Here is a 15,118-nt window from a genome sequence, read left to right as displayed (position 1 = left end):
CAAATATAATTTATTTGAATCATAACACTTGTAGTTTCTTACCGTGTATTCTTGTGTTAGACAGATTATATGCCCAATCCCCGTTGCTCTTAAATGTATTGTTCACTTGAAGAATTTTACTTTCATTTTCATTGCATTGTAGTCTCCACCCCTGTATCTGGATCTGAGAGGTGGAGTAAAAGTTTCAGTACTTACTTGACAGCATGGAGTGTAGTTAGCATGTGGAATGTACATTGCCTACATGTTTTTGTAATATTTTGTTACGTTATAGCCTTATTCTTACACTCAACCCACTGCTGGTGTGTGTAGCTAAAGACCTTTATTTTTGTATCATATATCGATAGCACCTGGTTCCAATTCAAGGCATTTAGATTATTGTATGATCTAAATGAAGGCTTTTTTTCTGGTAAACCCTTCCAAAGAGCCCTATTGGCATGGAGATGGCCTCTATTTGTAGATTAAGAGACCTGGTGACCACAAGATGTGACCAAGTTCTGGGATTCTCCAACTGTGGCCCTTGGATATTTCTTTGCCTCCAGAACCTCTACTAAACTAACATAAGATGGTCATACCAATGATCATTTAACTATTTGATTTAGAATTTTAGGACCCATTTGGGTAGTGGCGGGTATTCATGGATACCAAGAGAAGCCAGGCTTCCCAAAAATTTGACCAATAAAAAAATACAAATTGTCAAAATAATTTATCCCGTCTTTCTGTATTGATAATTTTCCGTCAATTCGCAAGTGGCTGAATCTCTTCTGAGAAAACATCTGAGCGAGGAAAACAGCACTCTGTCTCAGTAAGTGAAGCCCATGTATCTGATGCTGTCTGGAACAACAGAGTATGACATGTTGCTGCCATAGCATTTGATTGATTGATGCCATTAAGCATTTGGCCTCCCTTGATTAAAAATAAAATAAAATAATTTTCCAATTAGCGTTGTGCTGAGCTCAACTGTAGGTTGTCCTTTCGCAACAAAACTCCCCCAAAGGGAGGGTAGTTTGGATTTGGCGTCACACCAATAAAATCACATCCTAAACAAAATGTCATGGTTGTCAGAGAAACATGTCCGTTTCTGATCTGCTTGTGTTGATGTCCTGCAGTAGCCAGCTTGCTAAATTGGCCCTTTCATAACCCATGGAGGGAGATGTGGATTTGGACTTGTGGTTTTTACTTAATTATCTGTACAGGCCAATGATTATGATGGCAATTCTGATTCAACCATAAATTAATGTGTTGTGCCACTAGCCTGAGACTATTGAAGATCAATATGTAGCCTAGATGTAGCCTAGTACTCTCACGTTACCTAGCTAGTTAACTTAGCTGGTACATTTTTGCCAATGCAAGGAAGTTAGGCTAGCAAGCATTTTAGCTAGGTAGCCTATGAAAACAAAAACTAAAAGCGTACTGTATGACAGAGATATATACCGTTTTGCCAACATGAAGGAGAGGAGGATGGTATTGGTGTTCAACTAGTCTACAAGTAGGATGAGTCAACTTTTATGGTGAGCCAGCATGCACACGCACACACACAAACACACAGAAATCAGTACCATGGACAGACATATGATACTGTATTTAGAAACATTGATTGGACATTTTTTTTGGTATCTTCAAGTTTGTTTTCAGTGTATTAAACTAAGCATAATGTCTTGTTGATTTGATTATGTTTAAAAGTTTAAATGGTGCTGGAATAGCGGAGGCCGTGCTAATGTTGTCTTTGTTCTGACTTGCGATAACTCTGTGGTTCTATATCAGTAGTTTTCTAGTAAACTGTCAAAAAAAAAATTTACTTGCTTGACCATGCTACAGGTCATATCACTTTCTTACCTGCAAAATTTGCTCTCCAGTTTTGTGATGTAACAAATGTGTGACGCCCTGGCCATAGAGAGGCTTTAATTCTCTATTTTGGATAGGCCAGGGTGTGACTAGGGTGGGCATTCTAGTTTCTTTATTTCTATGTTTTCTGTTTCTATGTTTTGGCCGGATATGGTTCTCAATCAGGGACAGCTGTCTATCATTGTCTCTGATTGGGAATCATACTTAGGCAGCCTATTTTTCCACCTTAGTTGTAGGTAGTTGACTTTGTTAGTGGCCTGTATAGCCCTAGTAAGCTTCACGTTCGTTTTTGTTGTTTCTTGTTTTTGTTGGCGACGTTTAAAATAAAGTGAAATGTACGCTGACCACGCTGCACCTTGGTCCGGTCATTTCCCTGACGACGTTCGTGACAGAACTACCCACCACAAACGGATCAAGCAGCGTGGTAAGGAGGACTGGACATGGGAGGACATCCTGAATGGGAAAGGATCCTGGACGTGGGAGGAGTAGCAACAACACAAAATCAGTTGTGACAACTAATGTTATCACAACCAAACAACTAGTAGGTCTAGCTAACGTTAGCAAAATTGAATGAAATAAATATACATTTTTTAAATAAAGTTTACTGCATTACGGAAGTAAAGCAGAAGTGGAACCCATCACTTCCATTGTTTGGCTCTTCCTATAGCAACATTAAAAAATGAGGTGGAAACATAATACTTTTTGTCCTCTGGTTCATTCAATGGTTGTGTCACGTGTGGTTACTGTAGTGATCCATCAGTAGCAGTGATGTCATCAGGATTTGTCTCTCAAAAGCCCTCTAGAGGTCCAATTAGCTGAGAGAGAGAGAGAGAGAGAGAGAGAGAGAGAGAGAGAGAGAGAGAGAGAGAGAGAGAGAGAGAGAGAGAGAGAGAGAGAGAGAGAGAGAGAGAGAGAGAGAGAGAGAGAGAGAGAGAGAGAGAGAGAGAGAGAGAGAGAGAGAGAGAGAGAGAGAGAGAGAGAGAGAGAGAGAGAGAGAGAGAGAGAGAGAGAGAGAGAGAGAGAGAGAGAGAGAGAGAGAGAGAGAGAGAGAGAGAGAGAGAGAGAGAGAGAGAGAGAGAGAGAGAGAGAGAGAGAGAGAGAGAGAGAGAGAGAGAGAGAGAGAGAGAGACTATGGGGGACCGACCGGCTGTGTAATTACATGTTTGGATAAATTTCTCTCTACTCTCACCCCCTCCACAAACACACACACACATACAGAGAACAAAAGCCATGCTTAGACAGTGATTTTATCTGAATTATTTATCTGCCATGCTGCTGTCAGTCATCTCTAAAAAGCTGTCTGGAACACAGTTGCTTGTTGATACTCTGTGGCTAGAGTGGGGGTTACACAAACACTCGCACCCATGCACTAATACAACCATGAACACACCCCATTCATTAAGCAAGCTGAGGTGTGTTTGCCCAACTCCCATGCTCCTTTGCACCATCTGATCTACTCTCTGCCATTGTTGATAGGCGACGTCTGTTTTCTCTCTCTCTCTTTCTCCCCCACCCTTTCTGCTCAGCAAGGAAATCTCTAACCGGTGACTCGCTGCTTCCCTATTCATCTCCCTCTATATGTATCTCTATCTCTCTCCCTCACATTCCCTCAGTCTTTTTCTGCTCGTGTCATGCTTTGTGATATGAGGCAGGGATCATTGAGTGTGTGTGAGCTCCGTCTCTGCTGCAGTATCCTGGGTCTCTGTTTGACAGAGAGACTGTGAGCTCCTGCTACTACCCCTTCAAGGAGCACTTTAGGTGGGGGAATATCACATCCAGAGAGGGGGTCCTCTGGAGCAGAGACGGCAGTCCCAGGACAGAACAGACAGACAGAGACAACTGTGGACTGAAGAGGAACAAAAGAAGAGATCAAGAAGAGAGGAGCATATTTCTGCCTTTCATGTTTTGTGTTGTGAGAAACGAAGGGAGATAAGAGGGGAGGAAAGGAGGGAAGAGGGCGTACTCCTGAGGTACAAGGATCCCAGGAGGTTTTGGCAGGGTGGCGAGGGGTCTACAGGAGGAGGGTCAAGACTGAAAAGGACACAAAAAGGATACTGAGATCAAAGACAAGCAGGACAAAAAGAGAGTTATAAAACGAGTGAAGTGTGAAGGAGAGGTAGCGGTGTTCCCTCAGTCTGACGAGTTGGAGATGGTCTCGAGGGGGTCGTGGTGAGAATGGGGGGGTGTGCTAACCAGGTGAAGACTGGTCTGTGAGGAAGAAGAAGAGGAGGACAGGAGGTCTCTAGTTGAGGCAGTTTGGTCATTTTACCTGGTTTACTTCAGTCAGTCTACAGGGCCCCATCATGGCAGTCCAACTCATGCCCGAATCAGCCGTCTGTCTGCTTATGGTGAGTGGGATAGGTCCTGGTTCTTCATATATACACACACACACACACACACACACACACACACACACACACACACACACACACACACACACACACACACACACACACACACACACACACACACACACACACACACACACACACACACACACACACACACACACAGACACACACACACACACAGACACAACCACACATTTACACACACACAGCGACTGAAGCATGTGATAAGCTGTCACCCCATGAGGGGTGGTGTTGCATGAGATACTACACACTACTATACACCCCTCCACAAATCTTCCATCTCTATAATATAGAAATCAGTAGTTATGTAATACAATATTATTATCAAACAATGCTTCATTTCATGAAAAATGTCCGTGCTTCAGCCTATGATGTGTACTACAGTATGGTCCCTTGCTTTGTCTAAATGTTCCACGTGCTCACAGGGATCTCTCTGCAGTGGGTTGGTTATGAGACATAGTAGACTAGAAACCACTGTTACCAGAGGGGAGATGTGCGGTGTGTGTGTGTGTGTGTGTGTGTGTGTGTGTGTGTGTGTGTGTGTGTGTGTGTGTGTGTGTGTGTGTGTGTGTGTGTGTGTGTGTGTGTGTGTGTGTGTGTGTGTGTGTGTGTGTGTGTGTGTGTGTGTGTGTGTGTGTGTGTGTGTGTGTGTGTTTACATCCGTGCGTGTGTGCATGTATCTTTAAGATGAGAAGTAGAGAAAAGAGGCATAGTTAGGAAGGGAGAGGAAAGGAAAGAAGAGAAAAGCCAGGAGAGGACACATTTTGAAGTGTCCTTTTTCTCATTAATTAATGGCTAGAGCTTGATTTTGACAATTCTATCCTCTTCTCTAGATTCAGATAAAATACACATTTTCTAGTGAGAGAGGAAACTGTAAGGGATGTCTGCCCTAAGTTCATACAAGAGACCACAGGAAACTTCTTTGATCAGAGGTTAGTTTGTTTAATAAGGATTGCAAGCCAGATTGCAACCCGGAGTATACACTTACAGTAATTTGAAAGTAACACACTCAGTTGAAAAGATGGTGTTTTCCCTTGTTATCCCCTACTGAGGTTCACCCCGCCCAGGGTGATGTCCCTTAACTTTAATACCATATACGTTTCCCAATCCTTTTTCCTCCTTTTGCTATCATGTGCTAGCAGAAGATAGACCGGAAATAGCATCAACAGGAACTGAAGGTATAGTTTCAACACACAGACATCTGAATGTTGTACAGTTGACCTCTTCATGCACTTACAAAGTGTCTACCACTGATTCTTAATCTCAAGCTAAAGCAAAACATTAATCATTGTACTTTTGTAATTACAGGTGTTCCTATAATGTACAGATATGATAAAATTCATTTCAAAACATACACACACACCCACATCTTTGTCCAATAGCTGCTGGATATCCAGAGAAACTGACAGCACTATGAAATTAGCTGGTTTAGCCTTTTCAATAAGGCCATTTTTAACACTTTAGAATACAGTGACATCTCAAAGTGCCTTCCAGGCAAGCAATATAAGTAACAATAGAGCCAAAGCACTAGACCCACAATATTCTGTTCTAGTCTTTGTAATTCTATGTGTTTCCTCCATCCCAGAGGGGTATCACGCATCACTGAACTACCTGTTATCTCGTCCTGTCATGGCTGGCTGTAGTCATGGCAATATGTCATGTTACACACCCAGGGATTGGACAGGAGGGGGGAGGCAGGAGGATGAGGAGAGAGGGAGGGGGGATGGGGGAGAGGGAGGAGATGAAAAAGGGTGGAAAGTTGGAGCATAAGTCAAAATATAGCAGCATTGCTATCTGATAACTGATCAAACTCAGTCATACGTGTTCATTAAATCCAACCATGCATTTGTATTCACGCTGTCATGTTCAGTGCTCAATCACATCTGAAATATTAATGTAGATTTATGCAGTTTAGATGTTTGTGTGTGTGTATGCTAGAGTGTGGCTGTGTGTGTCTGTATAAATATTAATAAAGTTTCCGCTGTATGTATTAATATTTCAGGTAAGGCAGTGATAATCTCCTGTAATTACAGGAAGTGATTTTAATAGCACACAGACCACACTGTAAACACCCCAAATCACCCACAGCAAATACTGACACACACAAATAATACAGAGCAACCACACACAACCTGCAGAAAGATCTCCCTCTCCATCACTCTACCCCTCTACATCACTCTACCCCTCTCCATCACTCTACCCCTCTCCATCACTCTACCCCTCTCCATCACTCTACCCCTCTCCATCACTCTACCCCTCTCTATCACTCTACCCCTCTCCATCACTCTACCCCTCTCCATCACTCTACCCCTCTACATCACTCTACCCCTCTACATCACGATCCATTTCTCTCTCCATGTATCTTTCCCTCTCCTTCTTTCTTTTCCTCTCCCTCTCTCCCTGTGTGTTAAGAAGGGCATCTGCTGTTATGTTTGTGCCAAGTTCACTGAGGGAACCTTCTCATTAGTGGGTACAGAGGCTGCTTACACAACGAGCAATAGAAGGCTCTCTCTTTCTCCCTCTCTTCCTCTCTCTCTCTCGTTCTCTCTCGTTCATACTCTGTCTCCTTTCTGGGGTGTCTCCTCTTGGAAAGGTTTAATGATGTTACAAATGTAATCATTATTTTATTTAGCATGTTAACATCATTATAAATGTAAATGATGGATGGGGCTCGGGACGAAGCTTGTGAGAACATGGAACTATTACCAACCTTCAGCTGAGATTAACACATCTATCAGTTTAGACAGGTTCTTAGCCACAGTTTAACCCTCTACCCCAATGCACAGACCCCAAACCCATTCCAGAACCACTAACTAAGGACCAAACAACCTCATTCCATTAGCGGACAGGAAGTGACCTCATTCAATTAGAGGCAGCAGGAAATGGCTGTGCAATTGTGCTGAGGAGTCTTGTTGTGGCTGATAGAAATAAAGACATGCAGTAAATTGTGTTTTAGTTATCCTCTGGGCTCCATCTGTCTGGAGCTAATGTGATTGGAGCTGAGTTACAGTACAGTAGTTATAACTCTGAGTGGTCTCAGGCGAGTCATAGAGAGCAGGCCTAGGGGACGGCAAATATGATTGAAACCCAGAACAAATATGTTGTTATTTAAATTACGTTTAGCTTATAAAGGCTACAAAAAGTCTTCATAAGCACTACATAAATGTGATACAAAGCATCTATAACGGTATGTCATGCTTTATAAAGGGTTCATAAATGTGGCATAACTGTGTGACATAATCACCAATGTCAAATATGACATAACCCACTATGCAGAATATGATATAAACATGTGCTTTAAAAAGGGTGATATGTTGTGCTGAAGGATGACATTTTGTGCGCCGCTCTATGGGACTCGCCATCATGGCCGGTTGTGATACAGCCAGGGATTGAACCAGGGTCTGTAGTGATGCCTCTAGCACTGAAATGCAGTGCCTTAGACTGCTGCACCACTCGGGAGCATACACTCTGAAGTGAAGTCATGTTAGTCACATTACACCTAATCTCATTCCCAGACACTTACACCCAAATGGTCTGGTGGACCAACGCATCAAACCTGGCCTTCATTAGTTAGGTTTAGGTTTAAAATCACATTTTAACAAGATAAATTGTGGAAATGGGCAGGGTTTAGATATAATTATGACTTTTTGACTTTTTTAACTAGTAACGATGACAAATACTTTACATAGGTCACTCCTTTAGAATTATATGGTCACTCCCACTAAGGCCAACTTTGAATGGTTGATATCCCACCAAGAAACACTGACGTTGATGAAAGCCCCTAACCTAAAGAAATTGAAAGTGGCTTTCTTCTGGAACCAAGTGACATGTTCCTCAGTACACAACCTCGAACAAAACAAAACCAGCCATACCGTGCGGTGCTGGGCCCAGTCAGGTCTTTGACACATTCACCCACCCCCCCACTGATAGATCTGCCACAATGTTGGCACCATTGTTAACAGGCTCTGAGCTGTGGTCAGTCATCTTCTAGCTATGCCGGGTGGAGATTATAAGAGTACATGGCCATTAAGGCCAGATTGTTCTTCAAGATGTTCAAACGTTCATAGATGACCAGTAGGGTTGTAGAGGGTGCAACAGGGTGCATACCTCAGGAATAAATGTCAGTTGGCTTTTCATAGCCGAGCATTCAGAGGTCGAGACAGCAGGTGCGGTAGACAGGGAGAGATAGAGTCGAATATAGCAGGTCCGGGACAAGGTAGCACGTCTGGTGAACAGGTCAAGGTTCTATAGCCGCAGGCAGAACAGTTGAAACTGGAGCAGCAGCAAGACCAGTTGGACTGTGGACAGCCAGGAGTCATCAGGCCAGGTAGTCCTGAGGCATGGTCCTAGGGAGGGGAAGGAGAGATGGAGAGAGAGACACTTAGAGGGAGCATACTTAAATTCACACAGGACAGCAGATAAGACAGGAGAATTACACCAGATATAACAGACTGACCCTGGCCTCCAGGGACACAAGCAACAGCATCAGCATCAGGTAACATAAGGACAGACGACAAATAATGCAGCATCAGGGAACAGAGCTGGGGAACTGACAAGTATAGGAGGGATAATGGCAGAAGTGATTGAGTCCAGGTGAGTCCAATAATTGCTGAATCGTGTGATGGGAGAAGGCAGGTGTGCATAATGATGGTCGCAGGAGTGTGTAATGCTGGGGAGCCTGGTGCCTTTGAGCTCCAGGGAGGGAGAGCGGGAGCAGACGTGACAGGATGAGCTTTTCTGCATAATTTTTGATCAAAATGTTTCAGATTCAGAGATCAGGGTCCAGAGTAACACCGAGGTCTTTCACAGTTTTATTTGAGAACACTATACAACCATCAAGATTCATTGTCAGATCCAACAGCAAATCTCTTTGTTTCTTGGGACCTAGAACTAGCGTCTATGTTTTGTCCGAATTTAAAAGGAAAACAATTGCCGCATCCACTTCCTAATGTCTGCAACACAGGCTTCCAGGGTAGGAAGTCATCAAAATGTACATTTGTGTGTCGTCCGTATAGCAGTGAAAGTTGACATTGTGTTTCCGAATGACATCACCAGGAGGTAGAATATATAGTGAAAACAATAGGGGTCTTTAAACAGAACCTTGAGGAACGCAGAAACAAACCATCCACAGAGACGAACTGATATCTTTCTGACAGATACGATCTAAACCAGGCAAGAACTTGTCCATGTAGACAAATTAGGGTTTATAATCTCTCCAAAAGAATGTCATGATCGATGGTGTCAAAAGTTGCACTAAGGTATAGGAGCACGAGCATGCAGAGACTTTGTCTAATGCCTTTAAACGGTAATTTACCACCTTCTTGAGTGCAGTCTCAGTGATATGATGGGGTCTAAAACCAGACTGAAGCGTTTCGTATACATTATTTGTCTTCAGAAAGGCAGTGAGTTGCTTCGCAACAGCTTTTTCTAAAATGTTTGAGAGGAATGGGAGATTTGATATAGGCCGAATGTTTTTACATTTACTGGGTCAATGTTTGGCTTTTTCAAGTGAGGCTTTTTTATTGCCACTTTTAGTGAGTTTGGTACACATCTGGTGGATAGGGAGCCATTTTTTTATGTTCAACATAGGAGGGCCAAGCACAGGAAGTAGCTCTTTCAGTAGTTTATTTTGAATACGGTCTAGTATGCAGCTTGAAGCTTTAGAGGCCATGACTACTGTCATGTGTCAAGAGATACAGGATTTAAAAACTTGAGAGTCTCCATTGATCCTAGGTCCTGGCAATTCTGTGCACTCAGGACAACTGAGCTTTGGAGAAATACTCAGATTCAAAGAGGAGTCCATCATTTTCTTTCTAATGATCATGATATTTTAATCACTGCTGAAGTGAAAGCCATCCTCTCTTGGGGAATGCTGCTTTTTATTTAGCTTTGCGACAGTATCAAAAAATAAATGTTGGATTGTTCTTATTCTCCTCAATTAGGTTGAAAAAAATAAGATGATCGAGCAGGAATGAGGGCCCTTCGATATTGCACAGTACTGTCTTTCCAAGCTTGTCGTAAGACTTTCCGTTCCAATTTTCTGTAAGGTTGCTCAGGTATTTGCTGTTTACCAGGGAGCAAATTTCTTGTGACAAATGTTTTTTGTTTTTAGGGGTGCGACTGCACCCCTTAGATCCTCAGTTATGTGGTTAACACATTTTTGTACTCTGACCTTAGGTAGGTGGGGGGAGTCTGGAAGGGCATCTAGGAATCTTTGGGTTGTCTGAGAATTTATTGCACGACTTTTCATGATCCTTGGTTGGGGTCTCGAGTAGATTAATTGTTGCGATTGCAAATGTAATAAAATGGTGGTCAAATAGTCCAGGATTATGAGGAAAAACATTTAGATCCACAATATTTATTCCACGTGACGTAACTAGATCCAGGGTATAACTGTGGAAATGAGTAGGTCAGGAGACATGTTGGACAAAACCCACTGAGTCGATGATGGCTCCAAAAGCCTTTTGGAGTGGTTCTGTAGACTTTTCCATGTGAATATCAAAGTCACCAAAATATTATCTGCCATGACTACAAGGTCCGATAGGAATTCAGGGAACTCAGTGAGAAACGCTGTATACACCCCAGGAGGCCTGTAAACAGTAGCTATAAAAAGTGATTGAGTAGGCTGCACAGATTTCATGACAAGAAGCTCAAAAGTTGTTTTTTTGCTGTCCTAAATGTTATCAACACCTCCGCCTTTGCGGGATTTCGCAGGGGATATGGTCACTAGTGTAACCAAGAGGAGAGGCCTCATTTAACACAGTAAATTCATCAGGCTTGAGCCAATTTTCAGTCAGGCCAATCACATCAAGATTATGATCAGTGATTAGTTCATTGACTATGACTGCCTTGGACGTGAGGGATCTAACATTAAGTAGCCCTATTTTGAGATGTGAGATATCACAATCTCTTTCAATAATGACAGGAATGGAGGAGGTCTTTATTTCAGTTAGTTTTGCTCAACCTAGATCGAGGCATGTCAATGGGGATAGCTGAGCTGACTACACTGACTGTGCTAGTGGCAGACTCCACTCAGCTGGCAGGCTGGCCAACAGCCTGCTGCCTGGCCGGCACTCTATCTCATTGTTGAGCTAGAAGAGTTAGAGCCCTGTCTATGTTGATAGATAAGATGAGAGAGTCCGTCACTCCTCAGCAGGCCAGGCTTGGGTGAGTCCCAGAAAGAGGGTCAATTATGTACAAATTCCATCTTTTGGGAGGGGCAGAAAACAGCTTTCAACCAGCGATTGTGTTGTGAGACTGCTGTAGAGCTCATCACTCGCCAAACTGGGAGGAGGCCAGAGACAATTACATTTTCCCAGCTAATTTACACGCTGAAGCTATGTTGTGCTTGGTGACCTCTGACTGTTTCATCCTAACATCGTTGGTGCAAACGTGGATAACAATATCCTTATACGCTCCATGCTTCCCAGTTTTAGCCTTAGCCAGCACCCTCTTCAGATTAGCCTTTACGTCGATAGCCCTGCCCCCTGGGAAACATTGACTGTTGGCTGGAGGATTATTTTTAAGTCTAATATTGCGGGTAATGGGGTCGCCAATGACTAGGGTTTTCAATTCGTCAGAGCTAATGGTGGGGGGCTTCGGTGGCTCAGACCCCGTATCGGGTGGAGGAGAGACCTGAGAAGGCTCGCCTTCTGACTCCGACTCGTTGCTTAATGGGGAGAACCAAGCTCTTTATTCACCACTAATCAATTTACCCTCTATGACTTGTGTGTGTGCTTGCTTGAGAATGAGAACGACATCTTCTATCTTTAACAGCGCTCGCAATACGCCAATAGTGTGTATTCACAATAATTTAATCAGCATTTGTCTCTTTTGACGATGTCTATAAGAAGTTGTAGTGATAATTCCTGATCAATTGGCCCAGCGTCGTCCAGGTTAGGGTTAGGCCGGGGTAGGCCATCGTTGTAAATAAGAATATGTTCTTAACTGACTTGCCTAGTTAAATAAAAAAATCTTTGCAACAAGAAAAGGATATGCAATATTTTGTTGCATTGAGGGCTGTTTTGGGGGGTGGTGATGAAGAGACAAAGGGTGCATGATTTCTGTGTTCAGAAATGTTACAGTATTTTTATCAATTTGATCACAGCTAAATTGTAAACTGGATTCTCTCTCTCTCCCTCTCTCTCTCTCCCTCTCTCTCTCTCGCCGTCCTCTGTTGTCCTGAAGGAGGAGGGGTAATGTAATATCTGGCCGTATGTCATCATGCAGTATTTTAATTGATTACCCTGCTGTACAGAGGCTGGTCTGTGTGTATTACCCTGTGTCGTTCTCTGACCCATTCTTAAATTGCTAAATAATATATTTATTAAAATCACAAAAAATAATCAGCACTGCAGACAAAATGCACCTACAGAGTGACAGAGAGAATTCTCACCTCAGTGGATCGCCTCTAAACCTTTTCACATCCATGTCACGCTGGTCAAATGTGCGTTAACACAAACGCACAAACACACACAAACACCATGGATGTGCATTTATCCCCCATCGCTTTCTCTATCTGTTCCCTACTGTCATTGTCTATATCTTTTCTCTCTCCATCTATTTCTAATTGTTTTGTTCTCTGTCTTTGTATGCTATCTATCTTTTCTGCACCGCTCTATCTCCCTCTCTATCTCTATCTCTGTAGCAGTGTGTGTGTGTGTGTGTGTGTGTGTGTGTGTGTGTGTGTGTGTGTGTGTGTGTGTGTGTGTGTGTGTGTGTGTGTGTGTGTGTGTGTGTGTGTGTGTGTGTGTGTGTGTGTGTGTGTGTGTGTGTGTGTGTGTGTGTGTGTGTGTTTTGGTAGCTGTGTGAAAGCTAATTGTAGATTTCACACACTCTGCTGTGTGTGATTACAGAGAAACAATTCAACCAAATTGAGTGAGGGTAATTCACTTGATGCAACTGCATGGAGAAAACATAAACACATTTGCATGCATTTGCATTTTGTCTGAAGTGTTCAATAGGAAGTTTGTCATTTGAATTTCAGGAGATGCATTTTCTGTGTTGTCTGTATTTTGGTGATGATAAAGTGGTACTGTAGTTAGACCTTGGGTATATTACTGCTGATGTCAGCGTCACAGAGCTTTTCACTTCAGGCGAGACCCAATTCAGCTGAAGAATCATTCTCTTTTACATTGTCCATTACTGTATTTCTCCTAACAAAATTACATTGGGGATTATTGCACATTGGACAGGTGTCAACAAAATATGAGAAACAGTCTGCAGAGTCTGTTCTATACTAGGGCAGCGCACAATTGGCCCGGCGTCGTCCAGGTTTGGCCGGTGTAGGCTGTCATTGTAAATAAGAATTTGTTCTTAACTGACTTGCCTAGCTAAATACAGGTTAATATATATATATATATATATATATATATATATATATATATATATATATATATATATATATAAGGAAAGCCCTTGGCATGGCCTGGCACTCTTTGGCAGAGGCGCAACTTTGGTTTCAGAATTGGGTGGGATATAACCCGGCAGGGGGGTTGGGGGTCCTCCCTCAGAATTGGGTGGGGTATAACCCGGCAGGGGGGTTGGGGGTCCTCCCTCAGAATTGGGTGGGGTATAACCCGGCAGGGGGGTTGGGGGTCCTCCCTCAGAATTGGGTGGGGTATAACCCGGCAGGGGGGTTGGGGGTCCTCCCTCAGAATTGGGTGGGGTATAACCCGGCAGGGGGGTTGGGGGTCCTCCCTCAGAATTGGGTGGGGTATAACCCGGCAGGGGGGTTGGGGGTCCTCCCTCAGAATTGGGTGGGGTATAACCCGGCAGGGGGGTTGGGGGTCCTCCCTCAGAATTGGGTGGGGTATAACCCGGCAGGGGGGTTGGGGGTCCTCCCTCAGAATTGGGTGGGGTATAACCCGGCAGGGGGGTTGGGGGTCCTCCCTCAGAATTTTTTAGGGCATCTAAAGCTCATTTCCTGATTTCTACACAATCTTATATGACCCTTTTGGTGTAATTTTTGGGTCACTTTTGTTGTAAATAAGAATAGAATATGTTTCTAAACACTTCTACATTAATGTGGATGCTACCATGATTATGGATAATCCTGACTGAATCGTGAATAATGATGAGTGAGAAAGTTAGACGCACAAATATCATACCCTCCTGTTATTGTAATGGTGAGAGGTTAGCATACCTTGGGTTATGATATTTGTGCGTCTGTAACTTTCTCACTCATCATTATTCACAATTTATTCAAGATTATCCATAATCATGGTAGCATCCAGATTAATGTAGAAGTGTTGAGAAACGTAATCTATTCTTATTTACAATAAAAGTGTCTCGAAAATGACACAATACATTATTTACCACAATACCATTAATTTCTATTGGGCACAAAATAATCTGAAACACAACCAAAACAAACAGCAAATGGATCCAAAAATGTTGTAGTCATAAATTGAATGTAGTCATTGCGTGCTATAAATGTGGGACCAAATACTTCACATTTACGACTTTAATACACATAGGTGTATTTGTCCTGATACTTTTGCTCCCCTAAAATGGGGGGACTATGTACAAAAAGTGCTGTAATTTCTAAACGGTTCATGTGATATGGATGAAAATACCCTCAAATTATAGGTGACAGTCTGCACTTTAACTTTATAGGAGGTGTTTGTTTCATATCCAAACTTTTGGAATAGATAGCCAAAAGAAGCAATAATGCTTCACGGTCCCAATAATTGCAGAGGGCACTGTAATTCCTATCATAGGCCTAATAGTAGTGTAGAGTTCTTTTTACTTACACACAATATAGCTGGGTCACCCTGTCCTGCCACTAGGGATCCCCTGCCCTGCATTGCCAAAACCCAACACACCCTACTCAGCTTAGTGAAACATTCATTATTGGTTTCAGATGTGTTAGGCTAAGGCCAGAGTGACAACTAACACAACGC

At 42.9% G+C, this 15,118-nt stretch overlaps 2 protein-coding genes across 4 annotated transcripts in view; one reads left to right on the top strand and one right to left on the bottom strand.

Annotated features, from left to right (window-relative positions):
- LOC139540501 (receptor-interacting serine/threonine-protein kinase 3-like) overlaps window positions 1-147 on the bottom strand; it is a 35,700-nt gene extending 35,553 nt beyond the window's left edge. For all 3 annotated transcript variants that reach the window (XM_071344385.1, XM_071344386.1, XM_071344387.1), the window contains exon 1: window positions 43-147. The gene's annotated coding sequence lies outside the window, so the exon portion shown is untranslated. The remainder of the gene's footprint in view (window positions 1-42) is intronic.
- A 3,250-nt stretch (window positions 148-3,397) lies between these two features.
- LOC139540499 (FERM domain-containing protein 4A-like) overlaps window positions 3,398-15,118 on the top strand; it is a 260,292-nt gene continuing 248,571 nt past the window's right edge. The window contains exon 1 of the mRNA XM_071344379.1: window positions 3,398-4,190. Within this exon, the coding sequence (XP_071200480.1) occupies window positions 4,146-4,190 (45 nt within the window). The 5' untranslated portion in view covers window positions 3,398-4,145. The remainder of the gene's footprint in view (window positions 4,191-15,118) is intronic.

This window comes from Salvelinus alpinus, chromosome 15, assembly GCF_045679555.1.
Source record: "Salvelinus alpinus chromosome 15, SLU_Salpinus.1, whole genome shotgun sequence".
NCBI lineage: Eukaryota > Metazoa > Chordata > Actinopteri > Salmoniformes > Salmonidae > Salvelinus > Salvelinus alpinus.
This window is presented reverse-complemented; position numbering and strand designations above follow the sequence as displayed.